This window comes from Sinocyclocheilus rhinocerous, unplaced genomic scaffold, assembly GCF_001515625.1.
Source record: "Sinocyclocheilus rhinocerous isolate Xijiao unplaced genomic scaffold, SAMN03320098_v1.1 scaffold314, whole genome shotgun sequence".
NCBI classification, from domain to species: domain Eukaryota; kingdom Metazoa; phylum Chordata; class Actinopteri; order Cypriniformes; family Cyprinidae; genus Sinocyclocheilus; species Sinocyclocheilus rhinocerous.
Window position 1 is genome coordinate 2,830,837 of NW_015630021.1, and position 26,915 is coordinate 2,857,751.

The 26,915-nt window shown below is 36.8% G+C and overlaps 1 protein-coding gene across 1 annotated transcript in view; it reads right to left on the reverse strand.

Moving 5' to 3' along the window:
* Positions 1–461: 461 nt before the first annotated feature.
* LOC107739637 (potassium voltage-gated channel subfamily H member 8-like) overlaps positions 462–26,915 on the reverse strand; it is a 53,987-nt gene continuing 27,533 nt past the window's right edge. The window contains exons 7-16 of the mRNA XM_016551804.1: positions 18,948–19,152; positions 15,542–15,760; positions 14,202–14,401; positions 11,491–11,740; positions 10,424–10,638; positions 9,755–9,793; positions 6,664–6,884; positions 6,416–6,531; positions 5,122–5,177; positions 462–983 (exon numbers count right to left, since the gene is read on the reverse strand). Coding sequence (XP_016407290.1) covers positions 477–983; positions 5,122–5,177; positions 6,416–6,531; positions 6,664–6,884; positions 9,755–9,793; positions 10,424–10,638; positions 11,491–11,740; positions 14,202–14,401; positions 15,542–15,760; positions 18,948–19,152 — 2,028 coding nt within the window. The 3' untranslated portion in view covers positions 462–476. The remainder of the gene's footprint in view (positions 984–5,121; positions 5,178–6,415; positions 6,532–6,663; positions 6,885–9,754; positions 9,794–10,423; positions 10,639–11,490; positions 11,741–14,201; positions 14,402–15,541; positions 15,761–18,947; positions 19,153–26,915) is intronic.

Genomic DNA, 26,915 nt, shown 5'->3' on the forward strand with positions numbered 1-26,915 from the left:
AGTCTTTGCAACTTTACAGATCTTCTTTATGCACCAAGAGCTTGTAACACTCCAAAGAGAAAGAAAAATCGAAATTGAAAATGACCCCTTTAACATAGTGGCTGTTTATGCAACTGGCACCTGAAGTTTGACTTAATATGAACAGTATTTGAACGTATAATGAATGAAGTGAACATGAAATGTGGGTTGAATCTGAGTACCAAACAGTTTGTTATAGTTTTGGTAGGTTAAATTTTTCTACTGTTGGAATGCCAACAAGCTTTCCTGATTAGAGATATCCCTTTAGTTTCTAGCATTGAAAGACATGCTGTTAGAGAGATTATCTTAAAAACTGAGATGGTAAACACGTATATCTTCGAAGGAACCATTGCTCCATGGCTTTGGCAGTGCGTGTACCACTTATTTTATCAGTCCAGTCCAGAGTCCAGGTTAACACGCAGATTCCAGAGGAACTTGTCCGTTTTAAAAGTTGACTGCTACAAACCCAGGGACCTGAGATCCTCCCCTTCTCCCAGCGATGGCTGTCCAGCTCTGGGTAAAGTTCCAGGGGTGTGTGAGATGTGTTGGTGATGTTGCGGAAGAGGCGTCTCCAGGCTTTGTGAGCGGGTCCGAGCGACTGCGCTGTGTGGAGAAAGGGTCAATAACGGCTCTCTGAATCTGTCTGTATGGGAGGAGGAGGAAAGTGTGACGGGAAAGGAACTGGGAGACGTGGCGGGGCAGACCAGCCGCAGTTCTTGTGGTCTGAGCGGATGGGATACAAGTCCTCCCGGACGTATTCCAGGGTGCATCGGTGAGGGAAAAGGAGGGCTGGTCCAGGAAGAACCATGGGTCTGGAAGCTGATAGAAGGTGGTGGATGTCCCGAGGTAAACATGGATGTACAGACACCTGGTGTTTGAGGAGAGGCCATCATGGATTCGATGAGAAAGGCAAGACTCCGCATGACTCGTCCCAGCTCAGCCACCTCCTGTCCAAGAGAGCTCACCTGTAATACATAAACAGGTGTCCTTTACATGCATTAGAAAGCAGAGATGTTTGTGTTTTGTCATTAGGGATCCATCACAAGTACATTTAAAAGATTCATTAGTCAGTTCATGACTATAATACAAAAGCAACAGTATTTAAAGTGGGTAAGTTGTTATTTCTCTTTACAGGGAGCACTGATGATGTTGGCATATTTAGAGTAGAGACAATGAAATGATTAATGTTTTTCAGCACATGATTAATGTCAGAATTTCATTAATAGAGGAATGCTGAGCAGTAGTGGTGGATTATAAATACAGTATATTACTATGATATTCTTTCTTCACAATAGAGAATCACTGACTGAGGCTACTGCAATGTTCAGTATCAATGTCATTATTTTGGATTTCAAATGGTTTAACATTTTTGTCAGTTACAAAATAAAGTATATTTTAGTGATTTTTTAAATGTAATTTGAATTAATTTCTCTTTACAATATAACATTACATAATACAATCTTATGACAATTATTTTGATACATTAACATGTGTTTGCAAGTAATGTTTATAAAAAATATAATTTTTTAAAATGTCCATTATACTTGAAATGTGCGGCACACATTTATTTGTTCATTTAAAAATTATGTTTGAGAAAATAAAAAATTTACTCATTTTTAAGGTAAATTAAATGTTCACGATGGACTCAACATTTAAAGGGTTAGTTCACCCAAAAATGAAAATTAGTCCATAAATTACTCACCCTCAAGTCATCCTAGGTGTATATGACTTTCTTCTTTCAGACGAATCCAGTTGGAGTTATATTAAAAATTGTCTTTGATCTTTCAAGCTGTTTCATGGCACTCAGTGGGTGTGGCATGCATCCGTCCAAAACAAGTTAAATAAAAAGCGCCCATCCATAAAAAAAAATTTCTCACACGGCTCCGGGGGGTGAACAAAAGCCTCCTGTAGCGAATCGATGCGTTTTTGTAAGAAAAATATCCATATTCAAAACGTAATAATCACTTTAATGTAGCTTGCGCTCACTGTTGTAAACAGAAGCAGTTCCGTACGGATGACGTATGGAGGTCAGCTTTGCGTATGCGCCGCTCAGAAGTGACGCACGCGGAAACGCAGCGGAGAGATCAAAACAAAACAACGGTCACTAATTAGAAGTACACAATGAGGATTTGTAAAGAAGAATGTCGGAAGATTTCGATATAAGCCTAGAGGAGACTGGTTTTCCTTTGCTAAAGTAAGGAAACTTTGCTTCCTTTGCTCCTGTTAACAAACGTTGGTTTTCACGAGACTCACTGGCGAATGCAGCGCTGACCTCAGAGGAGTCATATACACTTAGGATGACTTGAGGGTAAGTAATTTATGGGCTAATTTTCATTTTTGGGTGAACTAACCCTTTAAGTTTGGCAGCATATTTTGAGGTGTATGTTTGAAATGTGCAATTATGACCATCTGTCTGTTGCAGCACATTGGTGATCAAGCAGAAGCTCCCTGGCATCTATGTACAGCCTTCATACAGATCAGCACTAAGTAAGCACGTCTTCCACACCCGCTGAGTGCCATGAAACAGCCTGAAATATCAAAGACCATTTTTAATATAACTCTGACTGGATTCGTCTGAAAGAAGAAAGTCATATACACTTAGGATGACTTGAGGGTGAGTACTTTATGGGCTAATTTTCATTTTTGGGTGAACTAAAGAATTGCTGCTGCTTATTAAGACTCTTTGTGTGTTCTGTATGCACAACATGAATCTTTAATTGGTTTGGATGGTTGATGTTTTAACGCCATTCCAGAATCCTTGGCTTTCTTTATGGAGTTAAAATAACAAGTTAAAATAGTATAAAAAGCTATTTAAAAACCTGTTTTTTTTTAGATAAAATTCAGAGTTGACTGTTAAAAAATTTCTGTGAGTGTTTGCAAAGTAATATAATTTACTAAGAGAACTTATCACAATTTAATAAAATATGTTTAAGAGATCCTGGACTCTGGCACAAAGAGCATATCGGTAGATGAATCTTCAATTCTAAACATTAGAATTTGTAATTTATATTCCAGTATATGAAGACCTCTTAATCTTAAGTATTTTCAAAAAGGGGTGCAACAAGCAAGAAAAAACAAACAAAAACAAATAAAAACAGTTTCCCACAGCAACAGAACAGGCCATGGGTTATCCCTCTGCATCCACCCATCTGTCATTGTCTGCTAGAGCCAGCAGCTTTCAGGTGAAACTGAGGCATTATTTATTTAGGTCCCATGGGACATCATTGTTTATTGTTGACTTATTGATATTTAGTTATTTCTGGGTTCTCTTTTAAGAAAGATCATTACTTATAGTCCCTTGTGTAGATCCTGATTATTTCACACAGGGTCTATGTAAATATTTTCTTTCTCTGGTTCTTTTTTTTTTGTTTTGTTTTTTTGCTTTTGAATCTGGGTGAAAGGTATAAAACCTGAACAAATGAATTTACATTAAATAGAACAACAAATAAATAAATACATCCTAATTTATATAAAAAAAGTTGAGAAACATGAAAAACAGCAACACAAAATAAAATCTTTCAATAGCACGGGCTTGAACGTTTTAAAAATGTGTTTATGTACAACAATGCTCATACTATGCTAAATAAATGCACTTTTCTGGCTATTCCGAATCAAACTAAAAAAAAAGTTAATTAGGTTTTATACCAGAAAAGTAATTTCCACTCATAAAGCCAGAGTTATGATTTCTCCAACTCAGTTTTCTAGAAGTGCACTAACGCTTGCAATTATCATGAAGTAACCACAGCTCACTAAATTCAATTAGGATTCCTATAATTACTCTTCATGTGTATCTTTTTGCACTGTCTGTCCTCTATAGACATCCCCTAATAAGCTCAGAGTCATAATGTTCGTGACGGTCCAGAACATAGCACAGATGATCAAGATTCAGATGGACACAAATTTGGCAGTCACCCTCAAAATCGTGCCAACTAGTGATAATACCAAATAATGAGGGTAATTGGGTAATGATCCATAAATGCCATCAGAGGCAGGGAGGTACAAGACAACAGCTTCAAACAGGAAGGGACAACAGGAAGAGAGCACTCATCCTCTTGGAGGACCGAATCAAGCATGGATTACAACAAAAGCCTGCTGAGAGGCCGGCTGTCAAAAATATATAGTGAGATACAAGAGACAGAGACAGAGATAGAGAGGAAAAAATGAGGAAGAGGCTCAGCAGCAGGGCATCCCTCGCACGACATTAACTGTCAAAAGCCACAAGTCAAAGCCGTGGGCTGACAATCAAGACTGTGGGTTGTCACATGGATTTATACCCACGCCAAATACTCAGCTGAACTACAGTTCTCTGTCAGTGTCCGATATGGACTCAAATATGTGGTAAGAACTGCAGAGGTAATTAATTAGTTAATTTAGGATTTTGAGAATATATTACACTGGTGGAAAAACATGGAAAAATACATCGAAATCTTCCAGTCAAACTGACAGTAAGACTTCTAAATCCTGATGTATTTGTATTCATTTAATTAAATAATTTCAATGATTAATTTACATAATTGCTCAAATATAAGTTCCATTTTGCGTGCTTTAAAATGTATTTATAAAAACTCTTATATATTAAATTATTAATATTTTTAAATATAATGTAAATAATATATAATACAATCTAACGATTACATATATATCAACATTCCGCAAATAAACATCTTTACAAAGCGTCTTTGAATTTATAATGAATTACACAGAATCATGTACAGGTGCGATACGTGGAAACCACATGCGGTGGGTTCAAGGGCATTGTGGAAATCTGTAATGTTGGAATGTTCTCTTCCATCATCATGGGGCCAGTCCCACTTTCCTCTTCTAATGAGTTTTATGTCCTCTAGTGTTTGAATAACATCCCCTTCTCCTCTCTCGCAGCAGCCCGCCATATGGCCTGTGCATACCTGGCACCAGGAGCTCACCTGAGCTGGGCTGGTTTCGATCTGTCAGTACTCACATTTAGTGCAGAGTTATCACCCATAAAACCCACAGTCCATTTGAAGACTTTCCAAATAAACTGTAAGTGCAGACCTACCATTAAATTACACAGCAAAAAAAAATGACATAATAAGACTGACAGAGATTAAACAGAAAATCATTTACCTCTTGGTTAAGGTGGCGTAGCTGTCCTCTGGTGTCCTCTGATTTAGCTGCTAATTCTGCACAGAGAAAAAACAATTATGTCTAACTGCCTCACACTGACAGAACACACTCACACCAGTGAAAACTCATTACAAAGACTTCAAGGAAGAGTTCACCACAAAAATGAAAATTCTGTCACCTTTTACTTACGCTCATGTCTTTCAAAACCAGTATGATTTTCTTTCTTCCAAGAAACAAAAAAGGAGGTATTTTGCACAATGTCTAAGCTGCCTTCTTCATATGAAAATAAACAGTGATTCAAAATGACAAGGTCCAAAACAGCTAAAGAACAGTCTTCTATACTGCATTGTGTGTGGAAAAGACCAAAATTCAAGACATTATTTTAAATATTCCTTTAAAGAAGTAGTTCATCCAAAAATGAAAATTTGCTGAAAATTTACTCACCATCAGGCCATCCAAGATGTAGATGATTTTGTTTCTTTATCGGAACAGATTTGGAGAAATTTAGCATGCTATCAGAATGAGAGCCAAACAGCTGATAAAAACATCACAATAATCCACATGACTCCAGTACCTCAATTAACATCTTGTGAAATTAAAATATGTGTGTAATCAATAAAATTAATCATTAAAACATTTTTTAACTTTAAAACGTTTTGCTTCCAGCTAAAATAGTAAGATAGTCCTCTAACCATAATATTGCTTTCTCCAGTGAAAAAGTTGTCTCATCTGAATCAGGAGAGAAATATGCACAGATCAAGTTCCATTTATGAGCAAAAACAGTCCAAAACTAATCTGTCAGTGGGTTTTGATTTGAGAAGACAACAGGGATGGACTTTTTCACTGGAGGAAGCGTTATTATGGATTATGGACTGGTATTTTGGCCAGAAACAATGGTTTAAACTTAAAACGCCTCAATTATGTATTTGTTTCTTACAAGCATGCAGCTTTTCACTTTACAAGATGTTAACTGATGGACTGGAGTTGTGTGGATTACTGTGTGGCACCCATTCATCCATTGCTGAGCAAGTGATGTAATTATATATTTCTCCAAATCTGCTCTATTGAAGAAACAAACTCATCTACATCTTTAATAGCCTGAGGGTGAGTATCTTTTCAGCAAAATTTTATTTTTTTGGGTGACCTATTCCTGGTGATAGTAAATACTTTAAATGGTGTTATCCTTCATTGTGCGTCAGCCCTGGAATATTGGCATAAAGATGAAAGATGCCAATATTAATCGACTCATCCATCCTCTGCCAACACACACATATGCACACACTCACTCACACACCTGCTGTGGTGGCAGTGGTATTAGTTGCACCACTAACAGTGTGCTGATGGCCAGAGGAAAATATGAATGTGTGTGAATTTTCGGTACCATCACTGTCCTCTGTGCCGTCCACGACCCTGAACACACACAAACAGAAATCCACTTTACTGCTCTCACAAGGTCCTTCATGCACCAGTGAGCAAATGTCTATTAAAATACTGCATCTTTGAATGTTTTTTAAATGCATGCATGTGTGGGCGTGCGCACACCTTGGGCTGAGATTTGCGAGGTCAGGCTTTGTGACAGTGGTATGCTGAATGTGAAGCTTTTTGTTGGCTTGGTGATCGTTTTTCTGCATGTGCATTTTCTGTTTGGTTCCACTGCTGAGATACTGTATCTGATCATCTTCATCATCATCATCTCCCTCATCTTGATGCTCGGCTATTTGTGGATAGCACTGGATCACGTCTCCATTTCCCCTGCCCTCCATCTGTGATTGGACAGAGATAGCACTGAGGTCATGCGAGGCCAGATGAAAGTTGGATGACTAACCTTGGATGACTCAACTAGAAAAAGATTGACATTTCATTATTAACAATGAAACAAAAATAGATCTAGTTAATATGACAGAACAAGAAGAACATCTAGTTAATGTGACCGTGCTTGCTTGCTCCTAAAAAATGTCTTTCTAAGCAATCATTTAGGGGCTTTTATGTGACATTTAGATAATTTTATGTCGGTCCCACATTTTCCTTGCCATCTTCTCCTTATCAAATGAACCAGTAAATAATTACATAAATGCTCGCTCTCAAAAGAGAAGGCAGGTTTATTTAGATGGAACACATTTAAATGGGTCCTATTATGCTCTTTTACAAAGTCTTGATTTTGTTTTGGGGGTGTACTAGAACATGCTCTCATGCTTGGTGGTTCGAAAAAATCCATTATTTTTCACATAATTTACATGATTAAAATACCTTTCTTCCCAGCCTGGCACAAACGGCTCGATTAGTTCCGGGTTTAATGAAGGCCCACCTTCCGAAAAACGAAACGTGTTGTGATTGGTTAGCTGTCCCAGTGCGTTGTGATTGGCGAACAGCTTAGACGGTGTTTCAGTACTGCCACGCCCCTTACCAAAACAGCAAGTTCCGTCTATATTGCCATATCAATTTGAGCCGGATTCAGACCCCGAGAATATTGAACAAGAGTATTGCGCAGAACCTTTGCACGCATGGATATTGCAAGACAAATTAGAGTGGTAACGTTATAGTTGTTTTTTTTTTTGGCTAAATCACGTTTTAGATACAATGTCAAATAAATTGCAACCACTGTTTCCTGACGTTGTCCGCTTTAGGAAGGCAAAACAAAGATGTTTGGGCACGGGGGTGAAAAAAACAGTTTCTTCGACATGGCGAATTTCTGTAGGCGGGAATTATTTTAATGATATTCTAATGGACTGCTTTGTGACGTCACAAAACCCGGAAAACAACACTGTAGTCCAAACGAGCCGTTCATTGTAGTACTTGAAAAGGGATTTTTTTCAAAACAATATATCTCCCTTTGGAGTGGACTTTGAGATTTGTAACTTTGTAGATCTTTTTTATGCCCAAACATACACACTACACACTGACTAAAATTCAAAAAGTGAAAAAGCATACTAGGACCCCTTTAATAAACAATGGTAAATAATGCAAAATGTTTTTCACAGATTTTATTTTTATAGAGAGAAAGACTAAAATACTGGGGGTGTGATTATTTGGGTTGACAACAAATTGATTTGATTCAAAATTCACTGATTTGATTCATTTAAAAAAAAAAATGCATTTACAGGAATATAACAGAACATCAAAGTAACAAACTGGCAAATTTATATCACCATAAAGGCATATAAGAAAAAAAAATCTGAGAGTTTGTATGGAACATAGAGTGTATGATATTTCATTTATTTGTGCTTTAAAATATTATTAGAATTACTGTAATTTTTTTATAATAAATTGGAATCATTACAAGTATTTACATTTATTAATGTGACATATTATTATCAATATTAATGTTAAATATTGTACACGACTCAATTTTAAATTGATTACTGGCTAACACAAACAATTAAAACATTTTAAGACAGATGCATATGAATCGGAAAGATTTTTATTTGATACCATCAAAATAACTACTGAGAAAAAAATCCCAGTAATACTAAATAAATTAATTAATTGATGAATGAATAAATGAGTTAATTAATTAATAAGTTAATGAATAAACAAATAAATGTAGAGATAGATAGATAGAATAGATCTTAGTCAGAGAACGCACAAGCACATTGGTATGTACAATGCGGGTACCACTGGAGTACACAAACACACACACACAAATGAACACTCTTAAAAACAAACTACACACTTTCCCTCAAGGACCAATTAGACAAACGCTATGAAACAGCAGAAACACAACAAAGTGAATGTCCTTAGGTAAAACTAATGTAATGGTAGTGGTCTTACCACTTGAACTTTGACCTCGCTAGCAATGACCTCAGGAAGACTTGACCTGTAAGACATTTAAAACAACTGGCCTGGCAGCTTTGATAATATAATGATCTTTGACCTCATACGAGTGAGAGTGATTATGTCAGAACAAACCCTAAAGGCTCGACTGTATCTGCTCAATAATAGTCGTTGTAATAGGTTTCGCTGTGCTTTACACCTCACAGCTCTCACGCGCATTGCCAATTACACAGTGAAACTCTGCAACGACGTTGGCTGGAAATAACAATCTCCATTTATAGAACACTTTAAATGTCAGTCCACTGAAAGGTGGAGGAAAAGTCAAGAGGTAAAACAGCAAAGAGGCAGAATAAACATGAGGGGTATTCCCCATCTCTCTCTCTCTTTTAATCTCGCTCTCCCTCTCTTCTCTTCTATATATATCTGATTAATTACACTTTTCGTAGACTAATTTGGTCATTTACCCTGTTGAATAATTGAGACTCCCTCACACTGTAATTGAAAGAGCGGCAGTTTCCCAAAGCAGTCAGTCATCCTGCACTTCAATAACCGCCCGCTCCTCCTTTTTCCCCTCCCTCGCCCCTAAACGCGCTGTTCCCCTTCCTCTAGCACCGCTCCTTCCCTGATTACTGCTTCAGGCATGGAAGGACAGGGAATGGGGAAGATGATCATCACCATCATCATCAATTTTTCATTCTCTCTCCCTGCTGTTTCAGCGCTGTAGTGTTCTTAGCTTCCCTCATTAGGCAAATGAGGCGGGAGGTAGATCATTGTTAGGGAAATGAGCCCCAAGCTATTATAGTCAACACAGCACTCTTAGTGGATAAGTGCGGAATGATTGACAGCTGAGGAGAAGACGCACCTGTGTGTCCATTGACTTACTGGACATCCTGGATATGACCTGAAAAGTGAGACATAAGACAATATGTAACATGTTAATATGTATATAACATGTTAATATGTATACACTACTTTTGAAAAGTTTGGGGTCAGTTAGATTTTTTTTAAAGAAGTTAATTTTACTCAGCAAGAATACATTAAATTGATCAAAAGTGAGAGTAAAGGCATTTAGAATGTTTCAAAAGATTTCTATTTTAAATAAAAGCTGATCTTTTGAACTTTTTATTCATCATAGAATCCTGAAGAAGCATGCAAATAGTTTTTTAAATTGATAATAAGAAGAAATATTTCTTGAGCACCAAATCAGCATATTAGAATGATTTCTGAAGGATCATGTGACACTGAAGACTGGAACAATGATGCTGAAAATCCAGCTCTGCCATCACAGGAATAAATTACATTATATTAAAATAGAAAATGTATCACTTTGCGTGTGGGGTTAAAAAATATATTATATATTGGTGGATCCCAAAAACAATATTAACCTTGTGTCCATGAAATCAAATAACTGAATCAGGTTGTGATCAGGTCAGGCTTTTACTGCTACAGAAATGCATTAAGGGTTTAGGCAACCACAAACAAATAAATGAACGAGAAATTCTAAAATCACAATTGTAATGTGATGTCTTACATAGCTCTCTTGTCCCTCTCTCAGGTTGTAGGTGAGGTCGTGTGTTATATCCTGCACAAAACGGTGGGAGTATTCAGGATACAGGTCGAGCACCTCATACAGACCCCTCAGATTAATGCACTGCAGGTCACAGTACGTCAGCGCCTTCACGTCAGCGTTCGTCTTTATCACACGGTCATCAACCGACATGTTTGCACCAATCAGGTCGCCTTTACCTGTACATGTCACACAGGAGGACACAAACAAACCGGAAGATGCAAAAACACAAATCACTAGGAAATTGCAAGAGTATTCATTCAGTGTGTCAATATGTAGGCAAAACTGGAAAGCTAATCTGCCATGGGTTCCCTTAGGAGTATGAGGAATGTATAAAGTAGAACAGAATCATGAAAATGTTTCCAAGTAATGTTAACCACAGAACTTATTTTACTTATAAATCGAAAACTGCTATTCTTAAAACCCATTAGAGTCTCCCAATCGAAACGTGGCATGAAAATACTCATTTGTTTAGCATTTTAACACTGTGGGACTACACACATCTCTATTAGAGGCACAAAAGATACTGTTTAAGAAAGCGTACACACATGTAAACACACAGTAACTTGCACAAGTGAACCTTCTTGAGAACTCAATGTCAGAGAGACCTTCCTTTGTCAGCAGGGAGAGAGTGTGTGAGGGAAAGATGAGAAAGATAGTGTGTTTTTTCCTGTCAGAACTCATAAGGTGATATTAACACAAACACACACACATGCACACACACACACACACACACACACACACAGGCAGGACCTAACAGGACGATGGGGATATTTTTTCGCACATTTGGTCCACTGTCCTATGAGCCTGCTGTGTGTGTGAAGCCTCACAGAGAGATTGACCAATCACAAAGAGCAGTTTTTGTTGGCAACTGTAGGAACACATGGGCCCTGAATTCTTCACTTAATGAGAGGCAGTCATTTTTTTCCTTCATGCTAATTCCTCAGTGGACTAACACTACACTGAGCTTTTCTGAGATAAATCTCTTTTGCTTGTGTGTAATTTGTGTGTGTGTGTTTGTGTAAACTGACCAAGAATGGCTAGCACCATGCTGTCCTTCAGCACTTCCATGGAGCCGGAGCAGACAAAGAAAAGGGCCTGTAAAGCATCTCCCTGACGAAGAAGGTACTCGCCCGGCGCACAAAACGATGTCTTAATGTGCAGGGAGAGAGAGCGGAGACATCCACGACTCAGAGAGGAGAAGACAGACAGCTCTAGGATCTCTTTATTCAGATGCATCGCGATATCTGAACGCAGCTCATCTGGAAAGTCTTTCAAGAGCTGGAGAGGGTGGACAGGAAGGACAGAAAAAGAAAAAAAAAGGATATAAAAAAGGAAATAAAACAAGAATAGGAATGAAAATGGGAACAGAAAAAAAGAAAGAGAAGAATAAAAAAGAAAGGGAGAATTAAAGGGGGAAAAAAACAGAAAAAAGGGAAGAGGAAAAATGAGAATGAGAAAAATGCAAGGACACATGAAAAAATGAGAGAAAAAGTGAAAAGAAAATAGAAAAGAGAAAATGAAAAGTGAAAGAAAAAAAATGACAGAAATAAGACGAAAAAAGGCAAAAGAAAAAAGAAAGGAATAAGAAAAAGATGAAGCAAAAAAGAAGAAAGAAAATGGAAAATAAAAATAAAAATAAAAGCAAAAAAGAAAGTCTTGTGATTTCTATGTGAACTTATGGAACAGGACATTACATTTATTAAACTGGCATTAAAATCATTAAGCATGCCACTTTATGAGTTTTCACTGTTAAAACAAAAACTGGAAGTATTCCGGCCATGCCTCATTCCTGCCCTCCGCCACCCTTCATCTGCTCTGCTCATCCATCCATATATGCAACCATCCTTCAGCCTGACTGAATGGCATCTGTCACTCTCCCCTTCACTCACGGCACACATATCCCTCTCTTTCTCTTGCTCTCTGTCAACTGCTCTCCGGCCATCAGCCTCGCCATCTATTATTCATAAATCTGTGATTTAGCATGGTGTTTAGATTCCATCTAAATTTTTTCCGCTCTCTCCTGACTCCGGAATAAAGTCCCGGGCTCAAGGACGGAGAACAAGCTGTCGTTTCCCTCCTCAAGTGTCCAACTGTCTATCTAAATTGGCCTTAGCTGTTGCTTTGCTCTTGGCTTCAGTATGTTACTTTATTATTATTACATCATTTACAGTACCATGGTATAAAAATTTATGTTTGGACATGATACCAACTACAATGTTATGTAAATATGGTAATCAGAGATAGACCGATATTGGTTTTAAATGTCAAACTAGAATATAAACAAATTCTGCTTTTGATGTAATAATACTAATTTATCATTAGACACTAACAATTAAATCACTTCAAAATGAATAATAAAATGTATATTATTGCATTAAAATACAATAAGTAAGTTAATTTTTTAGCCTTCCTGATAATGTTCGGGGTTCAGACACACTCTCTCTGTTTAAATCTAGATTAAAGACACATCTCTTTAGCCAAGCATTCACATAATGTATCTCATAACCCTGTACTTCAGTTACATCTGATCAAATGCACATTAACATTCTTTTGCTTGGGTTGAACACATCATTTTTTGCTTAGTTGGAACAGCAGCTAAGCTGAACACCTGAGAAGAGATGATGCAAACCTCTCAGAGGACCTCAGACGGCAACAACCCTAAACCAACATACAAAACTACCAAATTTTGCTATAAGTTTGATCGCAACATATAATCATTGCTGTTAATAGTGTTCACCGTCTGTTTAAATACATGACATTAACTAACTGCTTGATTTTTACCGTACATTTCTGCCATATGGACATCAACTTGAGATATTCACCACTGATAAGCTATTACTAAATATAATGTAGAAACTTTAGTTTTCTGTAAAGCTGCTTTGCAATGATTTGCATTGTGAAAAGCGCTATACAAATAAACTTGAATTGAATTAAAATAAAATACAGTAAAATTGCAATATTTTATAATGGCCAATAAAAATATTAATAATACCAATAAAAAAAAATTATTATTGTACTATTATTATTATTTATTTATACTTTACTTCAAACTAACTTTTAAGCTACACATTTCTCACTACATGAGTGAAGATCAGATAACTAATTATCAGCTTAACTGTATTTTTTTAAATAGGAAATTTATACAAAGTTTTGTCATGAAACTCTAGATGGCACAGTCCGATTGGTTTTAACTCAGTCTCATATAATCACATCATTATTCACATGGCGTAGCTGATTGGTTTCTTTTCACATCAGCAGTCAATGAGCTTGCTGCTCAACATTCAAAAACATTCAAAAAATAGATCTGCTACAGGGTGATTGCATGTATGTTATATATGTTTTTTTTTCATATATGTTTACATGCTTACATGCTCACAGCAGCATGTCTGTGGATGTACTGGAAGTAGCAAGTCTCTGTACTTGCTCTGCCGCAGCAGCAGCGTAGCAGATCTATTCCACCAAGACCAAACACATTAAGTCTGTCATGTACATTACCATGCTAAACTCTCCGAGAGTTGTCATGACAGAAGTGATTTTAGAGGTGACTTTAAAAGTTTAATGTAACTCACTTATTCTGCACCAATATGTAACATTATATGAAACACCGGAGTGCAGTAGGGAAGCACACTGTATGCTTGTAAAGTTGGCACATCATCTTGCACAGTCCAGCTGTAAGGAATTCCGCAACGTCAAATGATTCAGCTGTGCTGTGTAATACTCTCTGAAGCGTGGGGTTTACCTCATTGGAGTCGATACCGTTGTTGACAGACCAGGTGGTCTGGAAGTACTCCAGCATGCGCTGTTTGAGGCTCTGGGGCAGGTGGTGCACACGGATGAAATCCTTCAGGTCTTTAGTGCGTGTGTGGTAAGAGGACCAGCGTGAGTACATGCGTTGGATGATGGCCGTCACATTGCCAAAGACCAGAGCGTGCATCAACGCTGCCAAAGAAACAATGACACACATGCATGAATGTACATGAGTCCTGAATGACCTAACAAGTCATGGTGTTTTCTCTTGAAAGTTGAACATTAATGTAATTTCAAAATCGTCAACATGACTTTTTTACATGCAGCTTGCAAAAAAATAATAAATGTCTACTGTCCCTGACAAATAGCATTAAAACATTAAGCTTGATTTAAAAGAAAATGTTTACAAAAATGTTTTTAAAAATCATTTTTGTTATTGAGTGCTGTAAATGATATAGTCATCAGTTAAGAAAAGAGTCATCAATCATAACTGACAAATCACATTATGGAACCTTTCTATTTCTGTAACAATCCAACATGTGTATTTATTTTAGAGGCATTTGCTCTCTGTAAGATCTCTGGTAATACACAGGTGGTGATTGAATGTGTACATACGTGTTGGGGTGCATAACTGGGAATTATTGTATGTTTGGGAAGGGAGCTGAACTGCCCCATGGCGAGGGGTGACATTTCACAAAATAAAATCCATGAATTCTGAATGTGAACAGATGGTTTGACTTCATATCATCCTATTTAATATGTATATTTATATATCCTATTTACATATATATATATATATATATATGTATGTATATATTTACACACACACATACATACACACTTTTACACAAGTATTTACCAATTTTTTCCAGTATCTTCTTTTACAAATGAACAGGGATTGAACTTCGTTTTTAGTTTTTGGATCATAATGATAAACCAAATTTGTTCTTATATCTATAAATCAGCCACAATGCAAGAAAAAACACACAGAAGTAAATGGATTAAACTCAAAAACATCATATATATATATATACATACATACATACATATACAGTCATGGCCAAAAGTTTTGGCAGTGACATAAATTTTGTGTTTTGCAAAGTTTCATATATATATATATGCATATAAACATATGTAATACAAATATCTACAACAGACCTTTTTTTTCTTGTGCAAACTAAAAGTGATTCAACCTTGTTTTTGGTTTCTAAATAAGCAGCAGACACATACAGTCTCCAGTTTTTGGATCCTAATGATAATCCAAATTTGTTCTACCTCCAAATATAACTAAAAATATCTCCTAAACTTCAACATTTCAGCAAACACACACACCTCCGATGAGCATGGTGCAGATGGAGAAGATCTTCTCTGCGTCTGTGTTGGCAGAGACATTTCCGAAGCCCACGCTGGTCAGGCTGCTGAGGGTGAAGTACAGCGCTGCGATGTAGATGCTCCGAAGAGACGGTCCGCTGCTCAGCGTTCTGTTGACCACTTCCATGCTCACCCCCTCGTATGGAGACTCCAACCGCTTGCTGAGCTCATGCAGCCAACCTGAGAGAGCGAGACAAAGAATAGAGAGTATTTAATTAAAAATCTCACACTGAAATGTGTTTGTGTATCGGATTCATATGTGTCCATATGGTGGTAAATTAGCATGCACTGCAATGGTACGTCGGTTAAAGGAACTGTTCATATAAAAATGAAATGTCTGTGATTATTTACTCAACTGTATGACTTTCTTTCTTTTGTGGAAGATAAAAATAGCTTTTTTGCAAAGTGTTCACACTACTCCTTTGCATACAGTGACCTATTTCAGGGCTCTTAAGCGGCAAATAAGCACCACAAAAGTACCATTAAAGTAGTCCATACAACTTGCGTTTTATTTTCTAAGACATATGACAGCTTTGAATAAGCAACAGACTGAAATTTAAGGCATTATTGACAGTTTTCACCTCCAGTGGGCTGTTAACATCTGCAACAGGATCATAGAGATACTTTTCAAAAAATACAACCTTTCCGCAAATTTTATTGGTTAAGGTTTTGGGGCGTGTGTTAAAATTAATCAAATTTTACTAATTAAATATTTTAAACAAAAATGTTACATAACATTTTACATGCACTATCGTTAAAAAGTTTGGGGTTAGTAAGATTTTTTTTATTTTTATAAAAAATACATTAAAGGATGCATTAAATTGACCAGAAGTGACTGGGAAGACATTTATAATGTTACCAAAGATTTCTATTTCATATAAATGCTGTTCTTTTGAAATCCCTATTCATCAATGAATCCTCAAAAAAGTATCACAGTTTACAGAAAAACATTAAGCAGCACAACTGTTTTTCACACTAAAATGAATAGGAAATGTTTCTTGAGCACCAAATCAGCATATTAGAATGATTTCTGAAGGATCATGTGACACTGAAGACTGGAGTAATGACTGCTAAAAATGCAGCTTTGCTATCGCATGAATAAATTACATTTTAAAATATATTCATATAGAAAACAGTCATTTTAAATTCTAATAATAGTTATCTATATTATTTTTATTTACTGTATTTTTGAAATATTAAATGCAGCCTTTGTTGAGAGCATGAGAGACTTTTGAACAGTAGTTTGTCTTTTTTGTGAATTTGGAAAGTAAGTTAAATAAAAGTACCTACATTTATTTAACATAAATTGAAATAGTTTTAGAGATGCCAATTTATTTAGCAATCATAAAAGCAATTGATTGTTTTACCTTTTTAAATTAAATTACTATACTATTCTTTTATTATACTATTCTGACCCAAGTTTCAATACCGAAACATAACAGTTGTTCACAGAACTGTATTAACAAAAAAAGTACTATGTAAACTGTAAACACCATGAATAACATACAATCTACACCATAGTATTTCAATCAGATACATTGATGTAACATGGTACTATCAAATTTGTACATTTTAGCATGGACACATTTTGTACAAGAACTGGTTTCGTGAAAAGCGAAAGGAACATTTTGTGATCCCCAAACAGTTCTTCACTAACAGTTTCCAATTGTTTGGAAAGCAGTTCACACATCGCTTTCTTCATGAAACAATACTTGTGTTTGATGACAAGGAGGGACCCATTAGTTGCCACACTGTAAAACAGGGTACCAGAAAGGAGATTCCAGCCCAGTGTTGCTATAGTAACTGCCCATCAGAGCAGGCCGGGGGTCAGTGGTCGGATGCCGAGGGAAAGCAGCAGCTTTCCATCAATACTGATCGGGGATCGGGCGGTGGGAACGCTGGTACTTTCACAGCGATCCGTCATTATGGACCATAGAGCAGCACACTGGGCCTAATTACAGCCCTTCCTGCAGTCAAGACTGTGAGAGAGGCCTGTGGCATGATGTCTGGGTGACTGGTTTGTAGCGAAACCACTCTTTTACTCACTTGGCTGCTTGCTGTCCCTGGTGCATTCTTCCCATCTTCCTCCTTCTCCACTATCACTGTCCATAACACCATCTATCAGTGTCAGGCTTATCGCTCTTCTTCTGTAACTATAAATTCTGCTTTCCATTATCGTTTGATGTCTTCATCGCAATCTCTCTATCTTGCTCCGAACGCATCAGATTAAATCAATTCATATAATGTCCATAATGCAACTTTAACAAATCCAATCCAAGCCGAAATGAAGCATTTCAATCAGATTCAATTACACTTTATTACAGTTAAGAGACCCAGACTTACACCAAATCAATTAAAACACTGTTCAACACTGCTTCGGTTTAATAATTAAAAATTAAATGGATATTTCATCTCAAAATGAATGTCGTTCATTTTCATGTCATTCCAAACCGGTTTGACTTTCTTTCTTCTGTGTAAACCAAAAAACAAAAACAAAGATGATTTAAAAGTCAATAGGGTCCAAAATAACTTGGACATGACTTTTATTTTATGGACTAGCTAGTTTGAAACAGGGCGTATTAATGGTAACTGGAAAAATGTGCCTGTGGCAACATTTCTGCAAAATGGTATTATGTTGCTTATCGCAATGCTTTCTAAGTAAAATGTACAGTGAGTGGCGCAAAAAGCATGTTCAGTTGTATATGAAACACATGAACGTGAATGTGGAAATGGTTTTGAATAAATCTGGAAATGCTAGATGTTGTACATATCAGAAAGGTTTGGTGAGTGGTGCTAAAAGGTTATTGCTCTATTGTGATAAAAATAACATACCACGACAATACAACCTACCTTAAACCTAGCCGATAGTATTAACAAAAGAAAATGTAAGTTAAAAGCACATTGGCTGAAGCATCAATGCAATTTTAACTTGCTTCTGCAACTCTTTGTGCTCTTTTATTTAATGTTGTGACTAGTGTTTCACAGGATACAAACCTGAGCGCAAGTGCAATGCTGTACCAGGTGAGCTACCGAGCAAGTTTACTATGTCAGAAAAGACATTCTGCACATATTGAACTGGTTATGTCATGCAAAAGTGTTAGTTTACAAACCATGCACCATGATAAAAGTGTTTTGAAGTCTTAACACAGTACTGTGCAAAGAGCCGCACAGTACTATATTGGTGTTTTACTTCTGCTAGTGTTCATTTCAGCTGGAAACAGCTGTGAATCGTATGTAGGTACGTTTTTGGAGTTCTGCTGAATGCAGGTAGAAGCATATTTTTCTAATGAGCCTAAGATTTATCTCACACATATTCACTATCCTCCTGTCTGTGAATCAAAGAGTACAATTTGTGTGCCAGTCTCACCAATATCCCAGGTGTCTGCGTTGCTCTCCACCTCCTTCTTGCCAATGATGTACCAGATGCAGGCCATCCAGTGAGCCAGCAGTGCAAACATGGACATGAGCAGGGTCAGCACCACCGTACTGTGCTGGGAGTAGCGGTCCATCTTCTGCAGCAGACGCAGGAGTCTCAGCAGGCGTACGGTCTTTAGCAGATGGACCACTGACACCTGGCAGAGGGGAAAGGGGCACACACATTAACAGTCGAGGATTTACTCTGCATGCAAGTGCATTTGAGGGTTATGAAGGGCACATGCCTGTCATGTTAAATGAGTGCAGTAAATCCAAATCAGTTAAAACCTAATTAAACAACGCAACAGGATGGAAGTCCTTAGATTCCATCAATAAATCTTTGCTACTGTGTCGATATTGTAAACCTACAGTATAACCACAGTAAAAATCATCTTCATATAATGAAGATGTATTCACTTTTTTTGCAAGTGAATACAGAGAGAAAATTTTACAATAAAACAGTAAACAAAAACATCTCCTAGCAGATGTTTAGAGGTCACGGATGTCTTGAATAATGGTGTAGCATGCAGGTACGAAACCTCTGAGACAACTGGGATTAAAATATTTAAGAGATCATCATTAGACTGAGAGACATTTGGGCCAATTATAGTGGTATAAAACATCTTTTCTCTCCTCTTCTCTCCGTCTCAGTCATGCAGAACCGCATTTTCTCAGGTGAAAGGAAATAAACCGCCCACTAATAAACAAGACAATAAACCACAAGAAATTGACTGCAGTTGAGGGATATGAACATACAAACAACTGAGAACAAATCAGGCTGCATAAGTATGTGTGTTTTTCAGTGTAACAATCATTATCTTCTTCTCTGGAGGTCTGTGCTCTCCGTCACTGTCATACTGGCAGAGGACAGTCAAATGTATCATTCAGGGTATAAAACTGGCATAAATAAAACAGAGATACCAGCCAAAACATTCGATGGTTTAATTTTAATTCTAAAAACAGCAGTCTGACAGCTGATGATGTAAATACATAAAAAATACATACAAACTGTTTACATATATCAAGACAATGTTTACGTCAGTACAATATTTACCATCAGAGGTTTATTTAGGAGGTTTTTTTCTCCTAGAATTCAATGCAGCGACACCAAAATGAAAATATTTGGAACAAAATCACGTCTTCACGTTTCTGTGAGTGCTGCACAAAGCTAATGGCTCTAAAATATGACAGAATTTGTCACAAAGCAGGAAAAAAATATCCCATTTTTATATGGACAAAACATTCTTGTAAAGATAATGTAAAATTCATGATCAGTAAAAAGATACATTGTTTACTTTACATTACTATACTAATATTAATGACTAAAACAACAATAACAATAATGACATGCAAGTACTAGGAACTAAATTTATTCAGTACTGTAATGTAGCTCATCAGTATTTCTCATTCATTTCTCAGTAAATTCACAGAAACATGAAAACTGTAAAACCAAAATAATGTGCAAAAAGTTAATGTTAGACCCTGCAGACATGTTATTCTATATATTCAGCAAGATGGCCACAAAAATGCCCTTTATGTGTAATGTTTTATGTATTAAAGCAGGTTTAAAGCGAATGAGCAAGTGAGAGAGTTTTAAATAGCCCATATCCATAACTACATATTCATTATGACTACATACAAAAAAATAACACTTTTTATTAACCTGAACATGAACTTTCACACATGCAAACTACCAGGTCAGCAACAGATGTGCACACACTGCTATTAGATCAGTTTGTCTAGAGCTTCAGGCGGTAACTAGTTGGCAATATTCATCACAGCCTCTCTTATTATAATCAGACAGACAATCCCTGTGAGAGCCAAGCCTTTCATGTCCCTGCAGCATTAAATAATAATCCACGTTGTAATGGCCACAGTCTTTCACTTGACAATCAAATATTAATAAACATCAGGAGATCATGGTCTCAGAAGCAAAACCAATGAACATTAATGTCATTGAGAAACAAAAAGGATGAACTTAACAGCTGGTTGAAAATTAGATAAGGAGGGTGAAAATGGAGGTGGATAGGGTAAAGCCACGGCAGGGGTTCATATACTGAGCTTTATGTGCTAATGTGTCAATGTGTATTACCAACTAATGCACTCATACTGCTCACAATGTGTAGGTGACTGAAGAGGGAAAGGGTAATGACAGAGAGTTAAAGGAAAAAAAGGAAAAGGAGAGGAAAGGATAAAGAGTGGAAAGAAAAAAAGAAAGGAAAGAAAATGAGAGGAAAGGAAAGGAAAAGGAAAAGGAATTGGCCAGGATAGAAAAAGGAAAATTAAAGAGGAAGAAAGGAGTGTAAAGAAAAATGAAAAAGGAAAATAATGTAAATTGGGCAAGGATAGGAGTGTGAAAGAAGAGGATAAAAAGGAAAAGGAATGGAAATTGGTCATGATAGGAAAAGGAAAAGAAAAAAGAGGATAGAAGAGGAAACAGAATGGAAATTAGCCATGACAGGAAAAGGAAATGGAAATAAGAGGAAAGGAGAGGAATAAAATAAATAAATAATCAAAGAGGAAAGGAAAGGAAAGGGGAAAGGAACAGGAATCAAACAAGAAAAGGAAATCGGCAGAGGTGTAAAGAGTACCTAAAAACCATACTTGAGTAAAAGTACAGATACCTTACAGTGAAAATTACTCCACTACACGTTACAAGTCACCAATTCCAAAACAACTTGAGTAAAAGTCTTAGAGTATCTGATTTTAACAGTACCTAAGTATTTTACTTATACTAAATATAGGCTCAAAAAATGCACTAGTCAAAGAGACACGCTAGTTAAAAAACTGTAATGTTGTGGAGAAGCTGCAGAAAATAGGCAGAGGCAAGGATCTCTGTGCTGGTATTTCATGGAAAAACTAGAACAAACAATAAGGCAAAAACCAAAGGGAACAAAGAACAGCATGACTGGCAAACAGACAACCATTACATTCAACAACTCACAAGGAACTAAAGAAAAACTAGGGCTATATATACACACAGGGGGCTAACAAGCTTAACAAGATAAGACACACCTGAGGAGACTAATCAAGGGAAACCAATGAACAAACGGTCTACAAACACCACGGGAGACAGGAAGTGACATAAAAGTCCAGGGCAAGGCACAGAGAGCATGAAACCAAAACAAGAAAGAGTTGATTTGTGAGGAGAGCAATCACGTTTATTTTCTAAAACCAAAATAAAAATAAAAAACACCTCAAAATTACAAAACAAAACAAACAAACAAACAATATCTTTCAAAAAGGTTTCTTCAGTATAATGGATAAATAAAATAATGTTAAGTAAAATTAAAAAGCCGAAGCCTTCTTCCAGTGGATGTGCTAGTTTGCGCCTTATTGCCGCTGCAGTCATGTCCTCATCTCATATATAAAACACCTCTGATTCACAAATACTTGCTAAGGAACTCGCATTCACATAAAGTAGCCTTGTTGAAAAGTTTGGGTGAGTAAGGGCAAAACGCACAAGATGTAATACTTTCAGTGACATGTAATAGGCAGTATCACATATTTTGTAGCAGAAATAAACTGCTGCAGAAAAAGCTAGGTCTATGCAAAATGTAATGTGTAACTGCAACACTCATTTCAAATGTAGTGAAGTAAAGAGTAAAAGTTGCTAATATCTTTGATACTCAGTACAACTACAAAGTACCCGAAAAGATACTCAAGTACAGTAACTAATTACATTTACTCCAATACTTTACACCTCTGGAAATCGGAGAGTAGAACAGAGGAGAGTAAATAAAAGAAATATCATTATTTTCTTCGGTTTTGTTTTGTTTTTGTGGACTTGTGTGTGTGTGTGTGTGTGTGTATATAGTGCAGCTGAAGGGCAGATGTGAAGGGATACCAGAGGAGCAGAGGTGCAGTCTGTAATTGGAGCAGATTTAAGGGAACATCTCAGAGACAACAAGGTCTGTATTACAGTAGCACTCAAGTACAGTCCACTGCATTTCACTCTCCCTCTCTTAATAAGCCTCAGTGGATTTCAAGTGCTCTTTCATTGTTTCACTGTACAGAGGGATGCAGGGTTTCATTACTGCACGTGTCATCACTGTAAGTGTGTGTGTCCAAGTGGCACTGATCGATTCCGCCAGTCTGGATTGGCCAGAAAAGCTGACTGTCTTTTTCTGTGAATTAAAACCAGGAGCCTGTGACTCTTGCTTTAGTAGAGGAGTCGGCAGAGGCAGTGTCAGCCAATTTCAGAGCCTGTTATACATCTTTATTTGTACCTGAACCCAGGATCACTCATTAAAAGTTCTACATCCATGATGTCATCAAAAGGACTTCACAGTCCACCCAATCAGGGTCACTCAGCTGCTCCTCCAAATTTTGTTTTACACTTAAGGAAGTGCAAAACAAATCACTGCACTAAACAGTGCTGGAGGGGCTAAAAAAAGAAATATCAGAAAGTCTAAAACTGGGCATGACCGTTCAAACAGGCCCAGGTGGAAATATTTTGCATTTTCTACTGTTAACTGGAGGAAGCTCTTCTACAGTAAATGGATTTCAACATAGTCAAATGCACTGAAAGTACCTTACTTTTATACATTTACATATTTGGCAGATGCTTTTATTTAAAGCGACTTACATACATCAGTTCATGCATTCCTGAAATTCATGACCTAGTGTTTGTGCTACAGAAACGCTCTTTCTTGCAAGTACAAGATGCTTTCACAGCATTGCATTTAGGAAGAAGTTAGGCTACTGGTCCCACTTTATATTAAGTGTCCCTAATACCTGTGTACTTACATAGTAACTAGATGTGTACGTAGTATGTAACCACAGTGCAAGTACACATTGGTACATAGTATCTACAGCTGTAATGATTACCAAAACTGATAATTTAGCAAATTGCACCTTTAAAAAAAAAACTTGGTTGCAAATACGTCTTAATTCCATATAACCAATAAAACACTCTGGAAATGTTGCAAAAAATATGTAAAAACAAACAAACAAACAAACAAAAAACATGTTTTTGTACCACATTAGTTATTGGTTTATTTTATTTTCCTTTAGTGGCTGACACTGGGTATTTTTTGGCTGATGTTTTATAAATGTAATTGTTCAAGCTAATTTTTTCTATTTTTAATTTAGATAAAAGTGTTAGAGGGCAACAAAAGCGATCTTAAAAAACAAGAATAATTTAATAACACTTGTAATGCAATTTTTCAGAATCATTCAGATTTCAGCATACGTTATAATGTTGTGATGCTTATATACACTTGTGTCAACAAACAGAAGAGGATAACACCGGTAAGTACAGTTCAACAGAGTTTATTAAATGCGAAAAAGCGATGATCACAGGTACGGATATTCTTGGAGAGTACAGAGCATAGCTGAGCAGACGACTGAAGATGAACCGGTAAGTAGATCAGATAAGGGAGGTTGATGCACACATGTGAACAACAAGACCAGACACTGAGGAAGGGATGTGATGGTGGCTTTATACCGGGCTTGATTGGTGTTGACAGATGGAGTGCATCAGTATTTGGGTGATTGTGAATGTGTGGGAGGAGCTGAAGGATCTGGCGTTGCTGTTGACTCCGTGACAACTTGTAGCATTTAAAACAAATGGTTTTAATTGTTTTATTTTTACATTAGACAAAATCGTATAGAATTTTAATATCTGCCATTTATCAGTAATTAGCCATAACATAAAAATCAACACAAAATAGTTATTGGGTTTTTGGGATATCCTCCTTAAGTCCTCCCACAGGAGTTTAGATTTTATTTGATTTGAAAATAGTTTGTAGAATTTGTGTTTGTCACCAAAATACAACCAGGTCACAAAACTTTTTTTTTCAATGTATTAAAATAACAACATTTATGTGTAAGCTACAGGTAGATTTATTTTTAAATACAGTACAACTACTGTAGAATGCGGGTATATGCTGGTTATTTAGATTTAGAGAAGTTGAATCCACTAATATTTTTATATAAAGAAAAAAAATTCATAAACATAGCTGTGCTAGGTTGGTTACTGAAAGTAGTTGTGCAACCCTCTACATTGCGAGTAAATCACTCGCATATGCGACTAAATCTTACTCTGGGCGACTAAATAATGTCTAACATTAGCCATTGTCTAATAAATTCTTAGATTTTACACGCCAGTATGTGTGTGAGAGGCGTTCAACACAGATTTTCACTCGATAAACACGCTGACTGAGCGCTTGAGAGTTTCACTCTCCGTCAAACGATCTGTACTATTTGGATGCGCTCAATAGATCATGTCATGTACTCAATGGATGCACAGTATGTAGCACGCAGCGCACCTGTATTTGACGTACCGTCGCCGTCGCTTTACTGATAGCGCTGTGTTTCTCACACATGCAAAGAGAGAGAGCGAGAGTCTTGCATACCACGCTGAATCGACGCGCTACATGTAAACCATATTATTTGTTGTATTTCCTGTCAAAATAACAGAGTTCATTTAGAATTATTCAGCTTTTAAGAACAAGCAAAAGATATGCCGGTTTCTCGGCAGTGAGCGGAGCTAATGCGCGAACAGCTCTCGTTGGCTGGCGCTCATCTATTACCGTCCCTGTTTTGATTTCAGCAAATCAGTTCGAGCGAACGCTGACAACGTGATTAATATTCATGAACCCAGCAAATAATAATAGTAGTAGTAGTAGTATCTTTTAATAATAATTACTATTACCTATGACCAACAATATCTTAAACACCACCACCAGTTCACTTAAAATGACATATGCATTCATTCACGGTTACCAAGTTTTAGTTCTAATCACTAGTTCTATCATTAAATAGTGCTAAATTATCATAATATCATAATATAATGCTTGATTGGCTGAAGTTAAGAGTGCACATTCAGTTATTTAAGAAGCTGTTCCATTTTACAAAGATAAGCTGATTGGGTGGAATCATACGTGTGTGTGTGTGTGTACCTACTTAACCATATTTTGGGGACAAATTTGTACCCAAAAGTGAGCAAAGCCTGACAAAATCGGCAAAAACCTCAATTTGTGGATGTCCTCATTTGTAAAACTATTAAAATAAAGTAAACAAAGTTTTTTTTTAACTTTTGAAATTGTAAAAATGCAGAAAGTTTTCTGTGAGGGGTAGGGGTGGGTTTAGGTGAAAAAGTGTATATGTCCCCATTTAGATAGCTAAGTGAACGCGTGTGTGTGTGTGTAAAATAGTATATCAGTCTGGCGAGTAAACAAAAAAATTTACTAGCCAATGGCGATTATATTGCCAAGGTGTGCATAGAGGGTTGTCAATATTATTATAATTGAGCTACAGTGGGCTTTTGCATAGTCAGGCTGTTTGAATGATCTATGTGGCACATCACTTCAGTCTTTCGGCGCAAGCGTACAAATGCAAAGGCCAAAAAAAAAAAAAGAAAAGAAAAAGTCACACTATATAACATTCCAATTTGCATTGTCTAGGTCTGACTTTATAAAACCCAAACTGCATTGGAACAAGATTTAAGATGAAAATGTTTGCATTTAAAAAAAAAAACAATTATTACTTTAGTCAGACTGAAATGTAACTTTTAATGTGCGTTTAAATGCACTTAATGTCACCCTGATATAGGCCTGGGTGATAAAACGGTATCGATATTTATCGACGGTACACCTTCGATAATGATATAAAAAATGTTCGAATTAGTGCACGATATGGTCATGTGCTATGAGTGACGCAGACAGCACACACAAACACGAACATGAGAGCTGTGCCTGCCTGTGATGAGGAGATTGTGAGTAAAGAATGAATATTAGTCGAATTTAAAATAAACATTTGCATTTGAATGCAAAAATAGTACAATCCAATGTTAGATGTGCGTCAGGGAGCGTCATCAGTGGAGCACGAGATGCGGTGATGATGCAAGTGACGTTGTAGTTTAATGTTTTGTTAGTCTAGCCCACGAGACGCGCAGTTGCTGCATTATTCATTCAAA